This window comes from Drosophila subpulchrella, chromosome 3R (genome assembly GCF_014743375.2).
Source record: "Drosophila subpulchrella strain 33 F10 #4 breed RU33 chromosome 3R, RU_Dsub_v1.1 Primary Assembly, whole genome shotgun sequence".
Lineage (NCBI taxonomy): Eukaryota > Metazoa > Arthropoda > Insecta > Diptera > Drosophilidae > Drosophila > Drosophila subpulchrella.
The window spans coordinates 10,019,690-10,039,691 of NC_050609.1; the positions used below are offsets into that span (position 1 = coordinate 10,019,690).

At 43.5% G+C, this 20,002-nt stretch overlaps 1 protein-coding gene across 8 annotated transcripts; it reads left to right on the plus strand.

The window, feature by feature from the left end:
- Positions 1-217: 217 nt before the first annotated feature.
- Positions 218-19,994, plus strand: LOC119545690 (neurexin-1). 8 transcript variants are annotated; one of them, XM_037851434.1, is made up of 13 exons: positions 218-2,213; positions 3,006-3,479; positions 3,539-3,850; positions 3,910-4,026; positions 4,089-4,473; positions 4,565-4,935; positions 5,681-5,792; positions 10,164-10,311; positions 10,370-11,127; positions 11,551-11,901; positions 11,981-12,216; positions 13,594-13,945; positions 15,822-19,994. In XM_037851434.1, exons 1-13 carry the CDS (start codon positions 1,284-1,286, stop codon positions 16,856-16,858), a joined length of 5,583 nt encoding a protein of 1,860 aa, XP_037707362.1. In that variant the 5' UTR covers positions 218-1,283; the 3' UTR covers positions 16,859-19,994. The 8 variants fall into 8 exon arrangements, with proteins under 8 accessions (XP_037707362.1, XP_037707365.1, XP_037707366.1 ...); XM_037851437.1 differs by having other exon boundaries at positions 220-2,213; positions 5,681-5,801; positions 11,981-12,171; XM_037851438.1 differs by having other exon boundaries at positions 220-2,213; positions 5,681-5,801; positions 11,981-12,171; positions 13,615-13,945.
- Positions 19,995-20,002: the final 8 nt, after the last annotated feature.

A 20,002-nucleotide genomic window follows, 5' to 3' on the forward strand; every position in this document is an offset into this window, starting at 1 on the left:
CTTAAGGACTCGGGTCTATTAGTTTCCATAGCATACTTTTTGGGGCAAAACAAAGAGCAGCTCAGCCAAAGTGTTTCCCAGTGAGTTTTCTGTACTTCTATACCTTTCTAACTTATTTCAATTAAATACTAGTGTAATAAACACTATAACTGAGGTATTCAAAACCTTTTACTCCAGTCGTCTAGGCCGCACCAATGGCTTTTTGTGAATAAGCTGGCGGAGCTTTCGTTATCCATTGGAAACCTAGCGAGGAAATTAAGTTTGAAATTGCAGTTCAGTCTTGTCGTGGATGCAGCGCGGATCGATATCGGAGCCCAGAGCAGCGGAAGGCGCTGTGCTTAGCAAATTTCGACACACAAAATTTTTGTATCCCTCAAAAATTGAACCAAAAAATAGGCAAAAATAAATTCAACCCACTAAAACGAAAACGCGTCGTGCTGAAAGCCCAAACCCAAAAGGTTATATAAAGAAAAAACCGACAAAGATAACGTTCGAATCCAACGGAATAATTGTGTAATTGAAAAAAAAAACGCAGTGTGTGCAAAAGTAATCGTTTCCAATCTGTAGCTCAATCGATACGCATAAATATATGATTAGATTGCCGTGGATTTAAGGCAAAGCGCCCGTTTCTGGGGGCCTTTGCTGTGTGAGGTGCTTAGAAAATTTTTCGCCTACATTCGCGACATGCAGTGAAAATTTTTTCCGATTTTTAGTATGTACATGTACCTTGGAGCGCTCGTGGGCGCCACAACCTCGGGTGGCAGGGGTATCCGGCAAGCTTTCGGCCCATCCGCAGCCATAACCCCCAGTGTTGGTAGTACAACCGCCTCGGTCGGAGTATCGGCTATCTGACCCCGCATCGGTGCGAAATATGTGCCCGTTCTCAATTAGTTTGCCAAACATTATGCAAATCAAGTGTACGAAATGCCAAAAACTCAAGGTGTCCAGCATTAAGGACCTAGAAATCAGGCGAAATCATAACCAATAAACGGTGAAGTGCAGTTAACAGTCGACGAGTACCGTTAACAGCCGCAGCCAACTTCGCCTGGCCGAGCTTTCGCTCCCCGCGCTCTCACGGTCGCTCTCAGCAGGCGCGGATAAAAGTGGATAGAATTCCAATTCCCATTCCCGAGTAACACCAATACAAGGACACGCGAAAAGCTCGCGCTCAAGGACTGGAATACGCGAGAAGAAAGAGAGAGAGAGAGTCGCTTTACGTTTACGCGCGCAACGTGCGTAGGTGCCTCTGTGTGTGTGAGTGCCCCGAGTGCCCGTGCGTGTGAATGAAGGCGCCACAGCAGCCACATAGTGCAACATATCAGGATAACTATGCTCCTGCGGCCATGACAGCCAGGACACGGCCCAACATGGACAGGGATCAGCAGCGAAATCGAAATCCGGCTGAGCTGAGGCTCCTGCCCGCCTCCGCCACCACATCCACCTCCACCTCCGCCTCCGCCTTCGAATCCCCGGACTTGCGGTTCAACAAGGCTCGCCGCCGACGGAGAGGCGAGCCAGTGCCTCCGGTGATCGTGGAATACCGCCGCTCGTACCGCGTGCTCATCGTCAGCGCCCTGCTGGTCAGCCTGGCGGCCAGTTTCGTGACCCTCAGCGCCGGTTTCCAGCTGGACGGCTCCCAGAACTCCTTCTACACCTTCCGCAAGTGGTACACCGGCCTGAATGGCACCCTGGAGCTGGAGTTCAAGACGGAACAGCCCAACGGACTGGTTCTCTACACCGACGACGGCGGCACCTATGACTTCTTCGAACTGAAACTGGTGGAGGGAGCCCTTCGGCTGCGGTACAACCTGGGCGGTGGTGCCCAGATCATCACCGTCGGACGGGAGCTGCACGATGGCCATTGGCACAAGGTGCAGGTCCTGCGGAACGATGAGCAGACTTCGCTCATCGTCGACGGCGTCTCGCAGCAACGGTCGACCAAGGGCAAGGAGTTCCAGTTCGGCAAGTTCGCCAGCAACTCGGACGTCTATGTGGGCGGTATGCCCAACTGGTACAGCACCAAGCTGGCACTACTGGCCCTGCCCAGCGTCATCTTCGAACCGCGTTTCCGGGGCGCCATCCGGAACCTGGTTTACGCCGATCAGCCGGGCGGCTCCACCAGGCGACAGGAGATCAAGCAGCAGCGCGACATCAAGTGCGGCGATGTGCCCTGCGATCACGGAGAGCTGCCCGCCCGCGAAAGGCCCCTCAGGGTGAGTCCTTAATCCAGAATTTTTTAAATGAATAACATATTATTTTACTGATATCTCTAAGAGTACGATCCCTTTATATTCCTAATACCATAAACTTTTTTAGGTTAAGAAGTTTTTTCATTACCATATAAAATTCGAATCTTGTTTGACATCCTTCAAAATTCATCCAGCAGAGATAAAAATAATAATAATAAAAATAAAATACTGAAAAAATAACTAATCCCAATTGACTACTTGACTTTTTGTGATCATTATTTTTAATACATTAGTGATTTAATATGTTAAGGTATTTTTTCATTATCATAGATGTAAATACCATATCACAGATCGCTCTGAAATTCTCTTAAACTGTTGGTAAAATGTATATCTGTTTGCCACATCCTTTAAAATTCATACTGATTTGATTTAATTTTAATCTATCAACCGAAAGGGAACACAAACAATAATATATCTTTCTGAACAATGTTTATAAAGTCTAACAGTTTTTGTAGGTTGAAACTGTTACTCTTAACCCTACATTTTAATAACCTATTATAGAAACCTCTGAACCAGTTAATATAAATGATGGTAAAATATTTATATCTTTTTTATACATCATTCGAAACTCATCAGGACATAAAATCTTATTCTTCTAAGATCTGAAAATGAAACATTAAAAAATGTACCCAAATTACTAAATCCCAATATTACCCAATATTACTTTATCCATCTTATTGGTTGTGATCTTAAATCCGAATATTCGTAAATTGTGTATATAAATGTTTATTATGTCCTTTTAAAACAATCCTCTAGGGCGTTCGGGGCAACACAACCGATGCCTGCGAGCGGAACGATCCGTGCCAGCACGGCGGCATCTGTATATCCACTGATTCCGGTCCAATTTGCGAGTGTCGAAACCTCGAGTACGATGGCCAGTATTGTGAGAAGGAGAAGGCGCCATCGGAAGCCACGTTCCGCGGTACACAGTTCCTCTCGTACGACTTGGGCCAGACGGGCGCCGAGCCGATAGTGAGTGCCCAGGATGCCATATCCTTCTACTTCCGCACGCGTCAACCGAACGGACTGCTCTTCTACACGGGCCACGGCACGGACTATCTGAACCTGGCCCTGCGGGATGGCGGCGTCTCGCTGACCATGGGACTGGCCAATGGCAAGCAGGAGATGCACATCAAGCCGTCGAAGGTGCGCTTCGACGACCACCAGTGGCACAAGGTCACCGTGCACCGTCGCATCCAGGAGATCTCCTCCATCACCAGCTTCTGTCGGGTAGGTATCTCTAAGATATAGTATGGAACAGAAGTTGAAGGGTATTCTCTTTACTCCAGCTGGTCACTGTGGTGGACGATGTCTACACGGACCACTCCCACATCGCCGGCAAGTTCACCATGCTCTCCTCCTCGCGGGTTTATGTGGGTGGTGCTGTAAATCCCAGGGCTCTTTTGGGAGCCCGTGTCCACACCAACTTCGTGGGCTGCCTGCGCAAAGTAGAGTTCTCGGCGGATACGCTCAATCTGAACCTCATCGACCTGGCCAAGAGTGGCTCTAAGCTGATCCAGGTGGCTGGCAACCTGGAGTACCAGTGTCCTAGTGGCGATCCACAAGATCCTGTGACCTTCACCACCCGCGAATCGCATTTGGTAGGTTTGGAATATCTCTAAGTTAATATAGGTATTAATCATTTTATTTATTTTTAAAGGTTCTGCCTCCTTGGGAAACTGGCAAGCAGAGTTCCATTAGCTTCAAGTTCCGCACCAAGGAGCCCAATGGTATCATTGTCCTGGCTACCGGATCCAAGCAACCACGGGCCAAAAACGTGAGTTGGCCTAGGGTATACCATTATCCCATGCCATTTTACATAACTTACATATCCCCCAGCCCGTTTTGATTGCCATCGAGCTGCTGAACGGCCACATCTACATCCACTTGGACCTGGGATCCGGAGCCTCCAAGGTGCGAGCCTCGCGACGCCGCGTGGACGATGGCGACTGGCATGACCTGATTCTCCGGCGGAATGGACGCGATGCCAAGGTGAGCGTGGACGGGGTGTGGAACGACTTCCGGACGCCCGGCGACGGCACCATCCTCGAGCTGGACGGGCACATGTACCTGGGCGGAGTGGGACCCGCCTACAATAGCGTGGCCTGGCCGGCGGCCATTTGGACGGCCACGCTGCGCCAGGGATTCGTGGGCTGTTTGCGTGACCTGGTGCTGAGTGGCAAGGCGATCGATATAGCGGCCTTTGCACGCGTCCAGGATTCGGGTGAGTAGTCCTCGACGGAGTGGTCACGCCAGCGATGGTTCCATTACTGATAAACCGTAACCCGAAACCCGTAACCCACTTGGGGGAGCAGCCTCCGTGAAGCCATCGTGCCATGTGCAGGCCAACGTGTGCAACGGTATTCCCTGCCTGAACGGAGGCACCTGCCTGGAGGGCTGGAACCGGCCCATCTGCGACTGCTCGGCCACCTTGTACGGAGGACCCACCTGCGGCCGGGAACTGGCCACGCTGGCCTTCAACGGCAGCCAGCACATGACCATCTGGCTGGGCAACGGACAGGGCACCAAGACGCAGACCGAGGAGCTGGTCATCCGCTTCAAGACCTCCCGTCCGGCGGGCCTCCTGCTGCTGACCAGCGCCGAGTCCAACTCCCCGGATCGGCTGGAGATCGCCCTTGTGGCGGGAAGGGTGCGGGCCAGTGTGCGGCTGAGCGACCGCGAAAAGGTGAGTTTTTCCGGGGAAGGTGCTCAACCCGACCACAGATGTCCTTCGCTCCTGAAAATCGCCTTTAACTTCAGCCTTGGGTAAATAATATTTACTGAATGGTCTTATTTAACAGATCATTTCTCTAGGAAAAGATTAATTCTCAACATTTATTTTCTTCTAAAGAGTCGGGAATCTATTTTTATGAGTTATTTTAAAACATTGTCAAATGTGAGTTGAACATCTATGCATTTTGATAACATTTTTTACACATGGATTTTCAATTTTAATAATATATTCTGATTTGAGTAATTTCAACTAGCTTGTAAGTAGGTGTCGGATTATATCTGTATCCTCCATTTTTCCGCGTTCCTTGACTGTTAATTTATGATACAAAATTATAACTTATCAAGTATCAATCAAATCGAATGTTAACAAATGGATTTCCGATATAATGCAACATCTACTCACAAGCTATTTAGAATTACTTTATGTTTTAAATATCCACTAGTTTATTATTTTATTTTGATATGTTAGTTTCAAACGAGAACATATATATTTAGTGGAGACAATCTTCTCCGCAAATCGGTTTAAGTTTGTCACCAACATTAGAGAGAACATATATATTTAGTGGAGACAATCTTCTCCGCAAATCGGTTTAAGTTTGTCACCAACATTAGATTAAGGTCAAGGTCAATCCGAAATTAAAGGCGATTTTCAATGGCTTCCGGACAGTCTTCTGAGTGTGTGTGATAATCCCTTGCAGAACCTGCTGGCCGGCCAGTCGGTGCTCAACGACAACAACTGGCACACGATCCGCTTCTCGCGCAGGGCCTCCAATCTGCGTCTACAAGTCGACGGGGCTCCCCCCGTCAGGGGTATGTTATGTATGTATCAACAGCACATCTATGCCCTACTACGTGTCGTGCCGTGTCGTTTTTTTTACCAACCAACTAAACCAACCAATCGACAACCTACCAACTCCCTTCGTAGGGTCATAGGAGTGTCCCCCCAGCAATTAGCTTCCATGATAGGTGCTCCACGCACCACCTACAGGTTCAAGTTCAAGTAGAAAAAAGCCCCCCTCCCCCCAAAACTCAGCAGGAAGGTGTGTGAAGGTGCTTCAGGGCAATCGAAAAGAAAACTTAAGAAAAAGATACAAAGAAAAATATAAGTATATATATATAAAAAAGAAAATCAATAATGAAGGAAAGTGCAGTCAGCGGCGCGTTTTCCTGTTTTTAAGTTCCACTTAAACTTTTTCAGTTGAGAGCTTTTCAGTTAACAACGATTCTCACACCAACACCGCCTCACGAACACGCACACATACGAACACATGCGATTACACCTGAACGAAATGCAGTGGAAATACTATCGAAAAGAAGAACTACCGAAGAAAATTTGAAAAGTATTTAGCAAGTTTATTTACCTCTCATTTCTCATGACACATTTCTCGAACTTCCCTCCTTCGATGATGATGATGATGATGATGATGAAGAACTGAATTGACTAGACAGCTCTCCCTAACTATACACCTATGTCTACCTCGCTCTGTACCTCTGAACATCGTTAAGCATCTGCAAAGTATAGTTTGAACATCATATGACACCCGACTCCACATCCACACCATTCCACACATTGTACGCCTCTCTGAAAGTTTGTTTAAATCATGCCATGTGCTCATGCGATGGATCGAGGATCCCATCAGATGGGTGGGTGGCCTTCGATCGCATTCTCAAATAACTCATTCGTAATGATTTTTTATATATTTTGCTCTTGTAAGTTCCTCTCAAAACTCTTTCAAACATCTCGATGTTGTGTTTTCATTTGCGATACTTACTTTGTTTGATTTCCCAATTACGATTGCCAATTCAATTCCAATTACAATTCAATTCCAATTCCTAAGCCCACACAGAAAGTATTCTAATCGATTAAGCGTAAATAAGAAAGCAAAGAAAGTTGGACAGCTGTAAAGTTTCAGCCTTAAGTGTTATAATTACCATTATATTGACTGTCTTGTAAATTGTTTTGTCCTTGATACAAGAGTAATATTGTTTGGTTTTATATTAAGTTCTGTTGTGTTGTTGAGTGTAAGGCCAGGGGTACATTTTTATTTCCCAGCTAACCAATTATTTGTATCAGAATTTTTATTAAAACCTTTAGTTAGTTGTTTCAAGAATTTTATATTTAGTACTTTTTCCAAATTCGATATATTTCTTTTTAGTTTTTTGACGCTTTTAATAATCCCTGGGACCAACTCAACTTTTATTTTTAAGTTTGCTCTTGAGTTTTGTACATATTTATCTGGAAAAGAGTAATCGTTTACAGTCCTATGATAAGCTAAACAATGAAAATAATTTAAATAATTGCTGTACCATAATTTAAACGACACGTGCGGTATGTTAACGTTAAAAGGTGTTTGTTTCAGACTTCTACCGAATGAATGTAGAACAGCGAACAACAACCATGGTGTTTTAAGCACTACAACAAGTAATAACAATGTCATATGCAAATGCAATTCCCTTATCACGAGCGTGATCTAAATGACCTTCTTTGAAAAAAGCGAAATGCGACCGAAAAGCGAGAAAAATAAAGTACTAAAAAGCAAAAATGAGTAAGGCAAACAATGCAAAGAAAATGTCGGGAACGCAACGTAAATAATTTCAATGTACAATATCGTTTTTCGTTTCATGTTTTAGGCGAGAGAAAAAAATCGACACGCAAGAACTCGGGGAAACATTTTTTTGCCCAAATCGCTCGATGAAAGTCACGCTATCGGCAAATTGCGATTGCGATTGAAGTGGAGTACCATTGCAAAATGGACATTAGCGTTGGCATTAGCATTAGCATCAGCATTAGCCGTGGCTTATTGAGACGAGAGGGCAAAACAATGTTTGAAAGCGCCCAGGGCTGTAATTTTGCACCATTTAATATGTAATTAGCTTTGTGTTAAGTAAACTCAACTATCGTAAACATCAATACAACAATACCGCAACCGCAACCAAATTGCAACTAACTAATCAAGCCTAACGTGTCTCACGTAAAATTAGATTCTTGTTGTGTAAGTGTGTCCAAAAAATAAAAACACCCAACTGAAAAGAAGGATAAACCGAAAGGCAGGCGATGGAGAAGGCTAAACTGAAAAAAGAGCTACATGACATTAGGGCTAATCTGATATTTTTCGAGTCCAAAACAAATCTGATAAATCCCTTTTCGTACTAACGTTTTTGTTGGTTAGAAAACTCATTAGCCACGGTAAAGTAATATATTATTGAACGATAAGTATCTAATGAAAAAACCAATAGCTAGTAACATTTAGTTTCGAACTTACAAACAAATTCAAAGAGATTTTCTTATTTTTAGAAACCTTGAACAACTTAGGAACCTTAATATAACATTTAAAGATCAAATAATAATTGAACAAATATTTAAGCAAGACTTTGTTAAAGATTATGGAAAGTTAGGAGTTTTCCTTATAGCCGGATCCTGCTCCTGCCTCGAGCCAAAACACACACACACTTAATGTCAACTGGAAGTCTCGCACACCTGCACAGGCCCACACCCACACTCTCTCACGCACCGTTGCACCAGAAAACACACACACACGTGACGCGTTTGCATGTGAGCACCTGAATATAAAAAAAAACAAGCAGCAGCAGCAATGAAACTATGATAATGCCCATAAAATAAGCAACAAAAGCAATGACTGTCAGTTGGAATGAATGATATAGCCGCATGACCTGCTCAAGAACCGAGTCCGAACCCAAATCGGAATATAGCCCCCTGTACAGTGTATAGTGTATATCTTTGTTTCTCTATCTATCGTACTGTATCGTATTTCGTATCGTTCGCCATCGCATCGTATCACTCAGCCCACCCAGCGGTTCAAGTGTATGAATAAGTAACTGTAAATGCGCCAAATTGCCAGCTGCAACAACAGTGCCCTACTTCGACTTTGGCCCACCACCCACCGACCACCGCCCACCGCCCACCACATCGCCCCCTTTCTTTCACTCTCTCTCTCTATTGCTCTCTCTGTCTCTCTTGCTGTTACTCTAGCTATTTCTGTCTCTGTCGCGCAGTCATTTGCATGTCAAGATGTCAATCATTTCGGAGGGCCAACGCGTCGTATGCGCAATGTGGCCGCTCGTTAAGGCTAATGCACCCTTATTAACTTAGACGTAGTCGCCGCACACATACACTCACTCACAGCAACACATACATGGAACTCTCTAGGGCACAGATTAACACATTTACAGTTACAGAATACATGGACAGTTTACCAATACCCATACCCGAAATACCCATCGATGTTTAGTTCAATGTCGTTAAGCAAAGACCAAATTGTTTTACCCGTTTTTCTTTTCAATTATTACCGAATATTATCCTTGACCTTTTTGAGTTAACCTTTTCTAGACCGTAGGTTGCCTCAGTAAACTTTTCTCATATATATTATACTTTTCCTCAGTTCCCACGCACAGCTGAGAAATGAAAGCTCAAATGAAATTATCTGAAATGTCACCGCCACCGTAATCGTATTGAAAATGTATCTCACACACCAAAACTAGTCTAAGAAAATGAAAAAAATAATATATATATATTCCTCAAAATGTCAACCAAATGCATAATGCATATTCGTATGTAAACATGAACAAAATGCGCACCAACTAACCTAATCTAATCAACTTAGCGAACTCTTTACTTTTACTTAGTTTCCTTTGGTTTGCGCTGTGGCAGCGATTTTCGATTAACGATTTCGTTTTGTCTCTTAATTAACAATTAACAATTAACAACTACTATCCGTACAAGTACATTGTATGTATTGTAATCTGCACCTTTCTTTAGTATGTACCAAGCTGCAACTAACTAAATAGCAATACTCCAATCGAATTCCAACTACATTCAGCCACTTGTCGAGTGAAAAATACAAATGCTTGAGATATCTATGAACCAAAAAACTAGATCTATGTCTACTAAAACCGCATACCTATATCTACTCTCTATACTCTTATATACTCTTTGACTCTACATATGCGTATGTGCTTCTTGTCACCAACTATACTCCATATACTACCAATTACCTATATGCCAATATATATATATATCTATCCATATGTAACTGTAACCAGTGTTAATGGTACTCCGCCTAGTCAACAACTTAGAGCAAAGCCGATCCTGGCTAGACAAACCCCATGGCGAGGCCCCCTTGTTTTATCCATATCTTGTTTTTGGAAATATTCCTTCCACAGCCGAAACGATCCTGGGTCGCCACAGCACCATGGAGATCCGCTCAATCCACCTGGGCGGTCTCTTCCACGCCGAGGAGGAGATCCAGATGACCTCTACGATGCCGAACTTTGTGGGCCAGATGCAGGGCCTGGTGTTCAATGGCCAGCGGTGGGTATCGGTTAGGTCGACTCGAGTTATAGACTTCTATTTTTGCTTTAACCCCCAGCTACTTGGACATCGTCAAGAGCCTGGGACCGGAGCTCTCGGCTCTGCCCAGTGCCACCTTCAAGCTGACGGCCCGCTTCGTGAACTCCCCGGCTGGGCAGCCCTACCATGCGGCCACCTTCCGCTCCAAGCACTCCTATGTGGGATTGGCCATGTTGAAGGCCTACAACAGCATCTCCATTGACTTTCGCTTTAAAACAGTAGAGCCCAATGGTCTGCTGGTCTTCAATGGCGGCAGACGCAACGATTTCGTGGCAGTGGAACTGGTCAATGGTCACATCCACTACACCTTCGACTTGGGCGATGGACCGGTGACCATGAGGGACAAGTCGCGCATCCACATGAACGATAACCGCTGGCATCAGGTCAGCATTAGGCGCCCGGGACCCAAGACGCACACGCTCACCGTGGACGACTCCTTCGAGATCATTAGCCTTACGGGCAACAATATGCACCTGGAGCTGGCGGGCATTCTGTACATCGGAGGCGTCTTCAAGGACATGTACTCCAAGCTGCCGGCCTCGATCTCCTCGAGGTCTGGCTTTGAGGGCTGCCTGGCCTCCCTGGATCTGGGCGATGCCTCTCCCTCGCTGACCAGCGACGCAGTGGTTCCCAGTTCCCTGGTGGTCAGTGGCTGCGAGGGACCCACCAAGTGCAGCCAGAATGCCTGTGCCAACAGGGGCAACTGTGTGCAGCAGTGGAATGCCTACGCCTGTGAATGTGAAATGACCTCCTACACGGGACCCACTTGTTACGATGGTAAATTGAGGGGAAGTGTAGAGATACTTTGAAGGTTTTGAAGGAATCTCAAAATATGCTTATGATTCATATAAGACTTTAAGTGCGGTTTTCTCAAGTGACAGTTAAAGTAAGAGTTTTTAGTCTGTCCGAAAAACTAACGATCAGATAAACCTTTTGTTAATGCACACTACTTAACATAGAGATCAAGACCCTGTTAGACCTACCTCTCTAATTGGCGCTCGAGAAAACCAAAATTCCTTGACCAAGACTTGATTTAGAGCACCATCTTATGTGCAATAAAGTACAACCCTTACAAAGTAATGATATAATCGTCCTGAATATTTGTTAAAGAGTTTATCAAACGTATGAGATTTGAAAACCCCTAACTCTGAATACTAGAAGTGTTGACCTTTGATTTAAAATCTATTTCTTTCCCCCCAGAATCGATTGCCTATGAGTTTGGTAACAACAAAGGCATGGTGCAGTATACCTTCCCGGAAAACGCACAGGCCGACACCGAGGAGGACAACATAGCCATGGGCTTCATAACCACCCGACCCGATGCAGTGCTCCTGCGGGTGGAGAGCGCCACCACGCAGGACTACATGGAGCTGGAGATAGTGGAGGGCAACATCTTCATGGTGTACAATATCGGGAGCGTGGACCTGCCGCTGGGCGAGATTGGGACGAAGGTGAACGACAACGCCTACCATGTGGTGCGGTTCCAGCGGAAGGGAGGCAACGCCACGCTCCAACTGGACGACTACAATGTGCAGGCACTCACGCCGCAGAGTAAGTGGATCGGGGATGATCATAGCCGTTGCAAAGGGGGTATCTAATCTTCCGGTCTTCTTGACTTCCGAATTTCCAGGCCATCACTCGACCGTGTTCAATACCATGTCCAACGTTCAGGTCGGCGGCAAGTTCAGTCGGAACGGTCGCAATCGCATCGAGCGGCCGTTCGCCGGCGTGATTGCCGGACTGTCGGTTAACAAGTTACGCATCCTGGACTTGGCCGTCGAACGCGACCCCCAAATCACCATCCGCGGAGATGTTCAATTGGTAACTGGAGTATTAGATAGAAATGATCTGCAGAGAATGCAGCAGGTTAGGGAATTTATTTGAAATTTTATTTGAATTCCTCTCAACTTTCAACTTTCCAAGTATTTTTCTCATCGTAAACCAAGTTTATTCAAAATTCTTTCTTTAATTAAAAACAAAAAAAAAAAAACAAGAAAATCTAACCAAAATTATTGTATTAATCCGCTTCATGAGTTGTGGAACCCCTTTTCCCAAAATGATTTGACATGATTTGATTGCACCACCGAAATTCGAAAACCAATTCGAATAATGTACAGTTCCCAAGCACCATCCTGATATTTTAAATGCATAACCGTTAACCGTATCGAATGTAACTACATCTGTACATTGAAGTCATCGTCATCATAATCAAATCCGGGAAATTCGGTTCGACATTCAGTACAAACGTTAACCGTTTTAACTAACTAAACCAAAAGTATTAGCTAACTAACTGTATAATCTAGTGTAAATGCTGCATTTGAATTGACTTTATGATTTCCCTCGGGCGCCTTCGTTTTTACTGTAACGCTTTTAACGCACCAACAAATTAACAATGAAAAAAGAAAAGTAAAAAGAACTGCCAGATTGTCCACTAACCAGCTACTTGAGTTTCCTGAATTTGTTTCCATTGCTGCACAGCACATTAACCAATAACTGTGAATATATATACTGCTATATCAACTGATACAATTTACTATGCACTAGAACTCGTCGCACTTATGCTGCATGACTCTAATCAAAACTCACATTAAACATAAACATAAACCAAAACATAAGTATGGAAAAGCCAATGGAGATTCAAGATATCATAGATAGTTTGTATATATTCAAGGATGCCCGAGCATTACGTTAAAACAATTTATTAAGGAATCAAAACATCATCAGAAAAGATATATGTAGACATAAATAATTTTATATTTAGTAAAATTAAAATTAAAATTCTTAAAATTCAGCCAATACCAATTCAACTCATACAATCCTTCAATATCTTTTTTACTTAAAAAAAATAATTTGAGAACACTTTCGTCTTAATTTCAAGAACGATTTTTCCTGAACAAGTATGAAGACGAATTCTCAAACTGAGAACAATTGTTCTTCCCATTTTCTGAAAGCCTTACAATGTTATTAAGCTATGTATCTATTACATAATATTCAACATTTTGAAAAAAGTAAATCTTTATTGACGTTTTCTACGAGGTTCAAATACATAAACTTTTTTTTTACAAATTTGTAAGCCCTTAATGATCTAAAGTTGAAATCTCCACTGGTTTCACCTGCCCACACCCACCCATATATACTTAATCAAACAGCACCTTACAACCAACTTACTAATCCAGTTTACAAACCCCATACAATAACCATCGCTTGGCCCGGCTGCCGCCAGATCAACTGAAGTAAAATTAGACTTTGAACTCTACTCGACAGACGCCGGCGAGTGGTTATCCGGGTGCGCTGGACGATCTGATCTTCTCGGGAGCCGGATCCGGATGTCGCGGCGACGACGAGGACGAGTGCACGCCGCCATTCGAATCGGGAAGCGGGGATGATCTGATCACACCGGTTTATGTGCCGCCCACCAAGCAGACAACCACCTCCCAGCAGGGGAACAACTTGAGTACCGGCGGGAACAACAGTGGCGGTGTCATCACCAATGGCACCGAGCGGGCCTGCGACGATGAGGACTGCGTCCATGGATCCGGAGACTACGGGGAGACCACGGAGCAGTTCACCTCAACGAGCACGGCCAGGGGTTCAGGTGAGTGGATCCAGCGTTGTGTGTTGGTCTCATTTCGTCATTGGCATTTGGATCAATCACGGAAAAACACTAAAAACTAAACACCACACAAAGACATACACTTCATCACAGACATTAGCTAGCCCCACTCGAAATTCAAGTTAAGTATACGCCATTAAGTATACGCCATAGTAACGTAGCAAAAGTGTTAACGATTAAGCTGTGGGTTCCATTGTGTTCAAGTTCAAGTTCCAGTTTCAGTTTGAGTTCGAGTTATATAGCCTATAATCGAAGCTCGCCATATATAACCGCCTAAGCATAACCGTTTAGCTAGTGACGCTTTGCCTTTTTCAGTTTTGTTCAATGTTCCACGGAGATCGAGGATATCAAAGTTAGGTTAATGCCAATGCAACGCCAATGCTTTGACCGCTTACACGACCACATTGAAACAGCCAAACAGCTCTGAATATAATATATATATATATGTATCGCCTCTATCGCACCCCTCGCAATGCATCAACCCAACCAGAAACCAACCAATATCAATCAAATCGCCGTGTCATCTCAGCTCAGATCAGCCCAGAAAAAAAACAAAATGAAAAGTATCGCTACAAACGTCGCCTATATCCTTCATCTCCACCTGTTGCTGATGATCGATTGCCTTCTAATTTGAACTGACAACGAGTACGCCTTATGTGTCTCTTTCAGAATGTGAAATCGCCTTCATATTTCTGACTGTGATCGCGCCATGGATACTCTGTAAATTCCCATAAGCAAACAACCAATGCAACCAAGCAATGCACTTAGGCTAAGCTTCCAACTAGACCTCTGTCTAACTGTATAACTAACTCTAGCATTAACGAGAGCTAAACCACCAGCTAAACCAACAGCAACAACAAAAAAATAATGCAACTACAACAACCAGAACAACAACTACCAACTATAACAACCAGAACAACAACAACAACAACAACCACACCGATCATTGGCGAGGGTTTTTTGGTTGAGTGAGGGTTAAGCGTTAAGCGATAAGGGTTAAGCGTTACAAACCAGCACTCCATATATATTTATAGATATATATGGGTGCCCCGATCGAAGATGTATATGTTTTGTACATAGTAGCGATAAAAGCAGCGTCTGCAAGTGTAAGATGTGATTTTCCCACACCTTCTCCTTCTCCACCTCCTCCTCCTCCTTCACATTTATTCCCTCGATTGCATAGTTCTACCGTTCTTCCAATTCCAATATGTACATATCGTGCGAAAAGATCGAAGGTCCAGCACCCACAACAAGAAAGACACACCTCAACATATCTCTCAATATCTAAAATCTCTAATCCTCTCTAACTGTGTTGAATAAACTATGAAAAGCAAAGCACAACTGGCGGTTCGAATGATTTTTGGGGGGAATGCTATGTAACTCAAAAACAGGGTTCCTTAAATAGGCGTTACAAAACAAGATTTGATAGTTTACTTTTAATTTAAAGCTTATAAGACCCACTTTATTAGATATGAAATATTTTTATCAGGTAAATATATTCTTAAAATTTTCCAATGATTGTAGACAGTTTTGTTTTGATAAATGGTTTGCTTTGAATAATAAATAATAGCAAGTTTATACCACTTTTGAACTCAATCTTTAATTTAAAGAAAAGTATTCTGGTTACGATTTATTTTGGATATTTAAATTTAAATGGAATTTATTATATTAAAAGACAAATAGTTAGGACTTCGACAACTAAAGTTTTCTATTAAGACTGTATTTTTATCTGAAGAGTGGGGTTTAAAAAAAGGTTAGTTTCTAATGATGCCACCAAATGCACATACACTATAAACAGACATCTTTATAGAGCACCCACTTGAGAACACTTGAATAAACCCCAACCGACTGCTTGCAGAGTCCAACAATGAGATGGTCACGATCACCACCACGGGACGCAGCGATGTGACCACGGAGCAGCAACATGGCAGCAGTAGCAGCAGCAGCAGCGGCAGCACTCCCTCCTACGCCACCACCCAGTCGAGCAGCAGCAGCAGCGGCAGCGGCGGAGGATCGGGAGCCAGCACTCCGGGCCAGGTGAGCACCACCAGCAGCGTGGCCACCACGTCCACGCAACGTGCCACCAGCAGCAGCACCAGCACGAGTACCAGTTCAACCTCGACGACCACGACCACGACCACCACGCAGGCCACTCCGCCGCCGGAGATCCGGAGCACGGTCACCGAGAAGGACACCACGCCGTACGACATCTACGTGGCAGGTGGTGGCTTGGGTGGTTCCGGGCGCAATGATCACGACCGCATGCAGCTGCCGGACGAGCACCACCCGCTGCCGCCACTTCCGCCACCCATTCCCCCACAGGATCCTCCACCCTACGGACCCTATGGCGGTAATAACTACAACACCAACTTGAACAACTACCGGCCGAAGGGCAAGGGCGGCAGGATCAACTCGATCGAGGAGGAGCGCACTGCCATGATCATAGGCATAGTGGCGGGCATACTCATCGCAGTGGTGCTGGTTATCCTGCTGGTTCTGTGGCTCAAATCGAATGGGGATCGTGGCTACAAGACGGAGAGCGAGAAGGCGGCCGCCTACGGCTCCCACAATCCCAATGCCGCCCTGCTGGGCAACACCAGCACCAATGGATCGTACCACCAGCAGAGGCAGCACCACATGCAGGGAGGAGGAGGCGGCGGAGGAGGTGTAGGTGGAGCTGGACAGCAGCAGCACCATGGCCAACAGCAAATGCACAATGGCCACAACGGAAACGGAAATGGTGGAGGTGGCGGCGGCGGCGGGGGCGGCGGCATGATGTCCAGCGGAAGTGGGTCACTGGGCTACGGCAGCGATGGACGACCCCAGATGGCGGGACTGGTGCAGCCGAAGGCCAAGAAGCGCGACTCCAAGGACGTCAAGGAGTGGTATGTGTAAGGCGGCATGGTCGCCCGGGAATTATCGTCAAATTAGCAATAAATGCAAATAGTGCAAAGCGAGCCGAAAGTGAAAGTCCCCCCTAAGATACAGATACAGAAACAAACAGACAAACAAACATACACACACATAAGCGTATATAAATATATTTATTTAGCAGCCTCATAACGTTAATTAAACAATTAGAAAGCGGACACAGTGGGACACTGGGTGTACGTGTACAAACGGAAACGGAAACGGAAACGGAAATAGAAATGGACGGAAGGATAATAATATGTAGAAGGCGCCTTGCGCAGCTCGGTTTGAGGGCAACACGCGATTAACGACGGCTGATAACGTTAGCAGCATGCAGATAGACACGCAAATACTTTAGACAAGTGCATCTGGCCAGGAGCATTGGTTCACCCTAAAAAGTAACGTTTAGATTACGCCTAAGAAATTATAGCTTCAACTCAAGACTTGCTAATAGATCTATCTACCACTGGAGAGCAGCCACAACCGTCAGCGAATAAGCATATGAATTACACTAAACGAATAAAACTATATATATTATATATATCACAGCGTTACAATAAATTATGCCCACTAGCCAATCAAGTAATTGTGTAAAATATTTCGCCACAAAGTATGCTATGAAAAGTTCGAAGGAAGAAAAGCCAAGAAAACAAAAAAAAAGAAACAAACAATTAAACTGCAAATCTTCTAGCAAAACCACTAAACAATTTAGCAGAAATTCAATATAAACGTACTTAAAAATATATATATATATTTATATGTAAACGTAAAGTAAAGAGGTTCTGAATGGGTTATTTTCTTCGCGTGTAAAGTTACAAAATGTGGTGCTGTAAACGTAGGAGACAAACATTGGTTGACTACAATAATAGTAATAATAATAATAATAGTAACGACGGGGAATGCAAGAATTTATGCTACAAATTGTTTGTTGAATTGAAACCGGCTTTAATTAGTTAAATGATGTAAATGAGATAATGGATAACTAAAAGAAAACGAATAATATGATGGCGGAGGACACAGTAGATACCCACGATTTGGTTGACGTGATGATACGTGATGCGACTTTTTCGTTTGCGTGCAGCAACTCGACGCGATTTTGTGTTAGTCCCTTCCACTCCCGAGCCCAACACATATACTTTTTATATGTATTTGAGACTAAATATTGTCACCGACCCGCGTGCAATATGAACTCAGACATATCAAGGAAAAGACAAGACACGTGCCACAAGACACAGGACACAATCACACGCCAAACACACACGCGACACACTCCAGTACACACTAAGACACTGAAGCGAACCTACCTAGCTTTTCTACTACAACTGCTATTCAATGTGAGCGAACATTACTTTACCGTCGACAAACGAGGAGATCAAGCAACAATTTTACAGTATTATAGCAGCTTTAAGCGTATTTTTCGAAGCCCACGTGACGTATACACAATCAGCAGTCACCAGACACACACACGCTTACACCCACACAGACACACCAGCACACACACACACAGAAAGAAGCGAAATTCGATTTTATGCAAGCCGCCATTGAATTCTGTATACATATATACTTATAATCGCATATATCATTTTGATGCGCTATATTCAAATTTTTGCCTCACTATCAATACCAATTAGTGTATCATTTTGGATTAGATATACAAAATACAAAATACCTATATACACTCGATATACTAATACTAATACACGCACACTCACCTCACCTCACCTCAGCTCTCTCACACACACTCACTCACCTACTCACCAACTCACGCATTCGAACAGTAGCGAAATTACTGGACATACTTCTCTCAAATTCTTAATGGAAAATAAGGCGAGGTATGCTGTATATACCTAGAAAAGTACTATATATACACGAAAATATATATATTTAACAACTAAAAAAAACATATATACTGCATTTCAAGAAACTTTTGATATATTTTCGAGTTTTTTAAACCCTTAACTTGTATACAAAAGGATGCGAAAGCGAAAACACGAGACAAACTAGCGAATCTAGCTGAAATGAACACCTAGGACAATTACAATTACAAGTACATACATAGCGAAACACAGTACATTACAGTACATAGGCAGACAAAGAAAAACACACAATTATATTATACAAGACATACTATTATAAATGTACATCTCTATAAAACATATACATGCATACGATATAACGTACGAATATGATTATTATGTATTACGTCCCTTCGATTTGATAATCCAAGTCCAAACGAGAAACCACAAATTTTAAACGCTGTTAACCTGATAACCAAAACCATTCCCACTTATATATGTAACACTCTCTCCCGACAACTTTCTCTCTATCTCTTCACAATGTTAATGCTGCACAATGAAAACTCTGCATTTAAAGTAAACCACTAACGTTTATTCATTTCGATTCAAGAGAAAACCAAATTAAATATAACTAATTATACGAATTTGCCTTGCGATTTATCAGCGAGCACACGATATTGAGTCCCCCCGGGGAATTTGATTATATCCGCGATAAAGATATCGAATTGACACGCCTTCAAAAGCAAACTCTTTTTCATTGTTTCTGAAAAAATTACATTTTATTAGAGATCGAAAGCAAATCAAGGTAAATGTTATGTATGTATGATATAGAGACAGGATCGTGAAGGACGAGTACGGTTAGTTGTATGGGTAACAGTAACATAGTTAAAGCATGTAACGTAATAGTTCAAGGTCGACGGAGCAGCGGGTGCGAGTGGGAGCGCATATAGCGAGGAACGATCGCAAGTATCGGTACTAAAACTTACTTCTACTTAGGCTTAATATCATTGTTATCTAATCTATACATATATATAAACCGACACACAACACCCCCACATATAACAGAGAATATGTATATGAACATGTATTGGACGCGCGGCGCTTGAGCTGTGCCTACTTATATATATATTTAACAAATTGTAACGTGTATGTATATGTAGCGGCAGTGATTGTTAAAGAAAATGCTTTGTTTTGTGTTAGATTTTATAATTTACGAAGAAAACCAAAAAGAAAATTGTAAAACGCATACAAATACAGAATGACTGACAAAACACAGAATTATAACATTGCATATAATAAATACAATAAAAATATAATTGAAAAAACGTAGGTT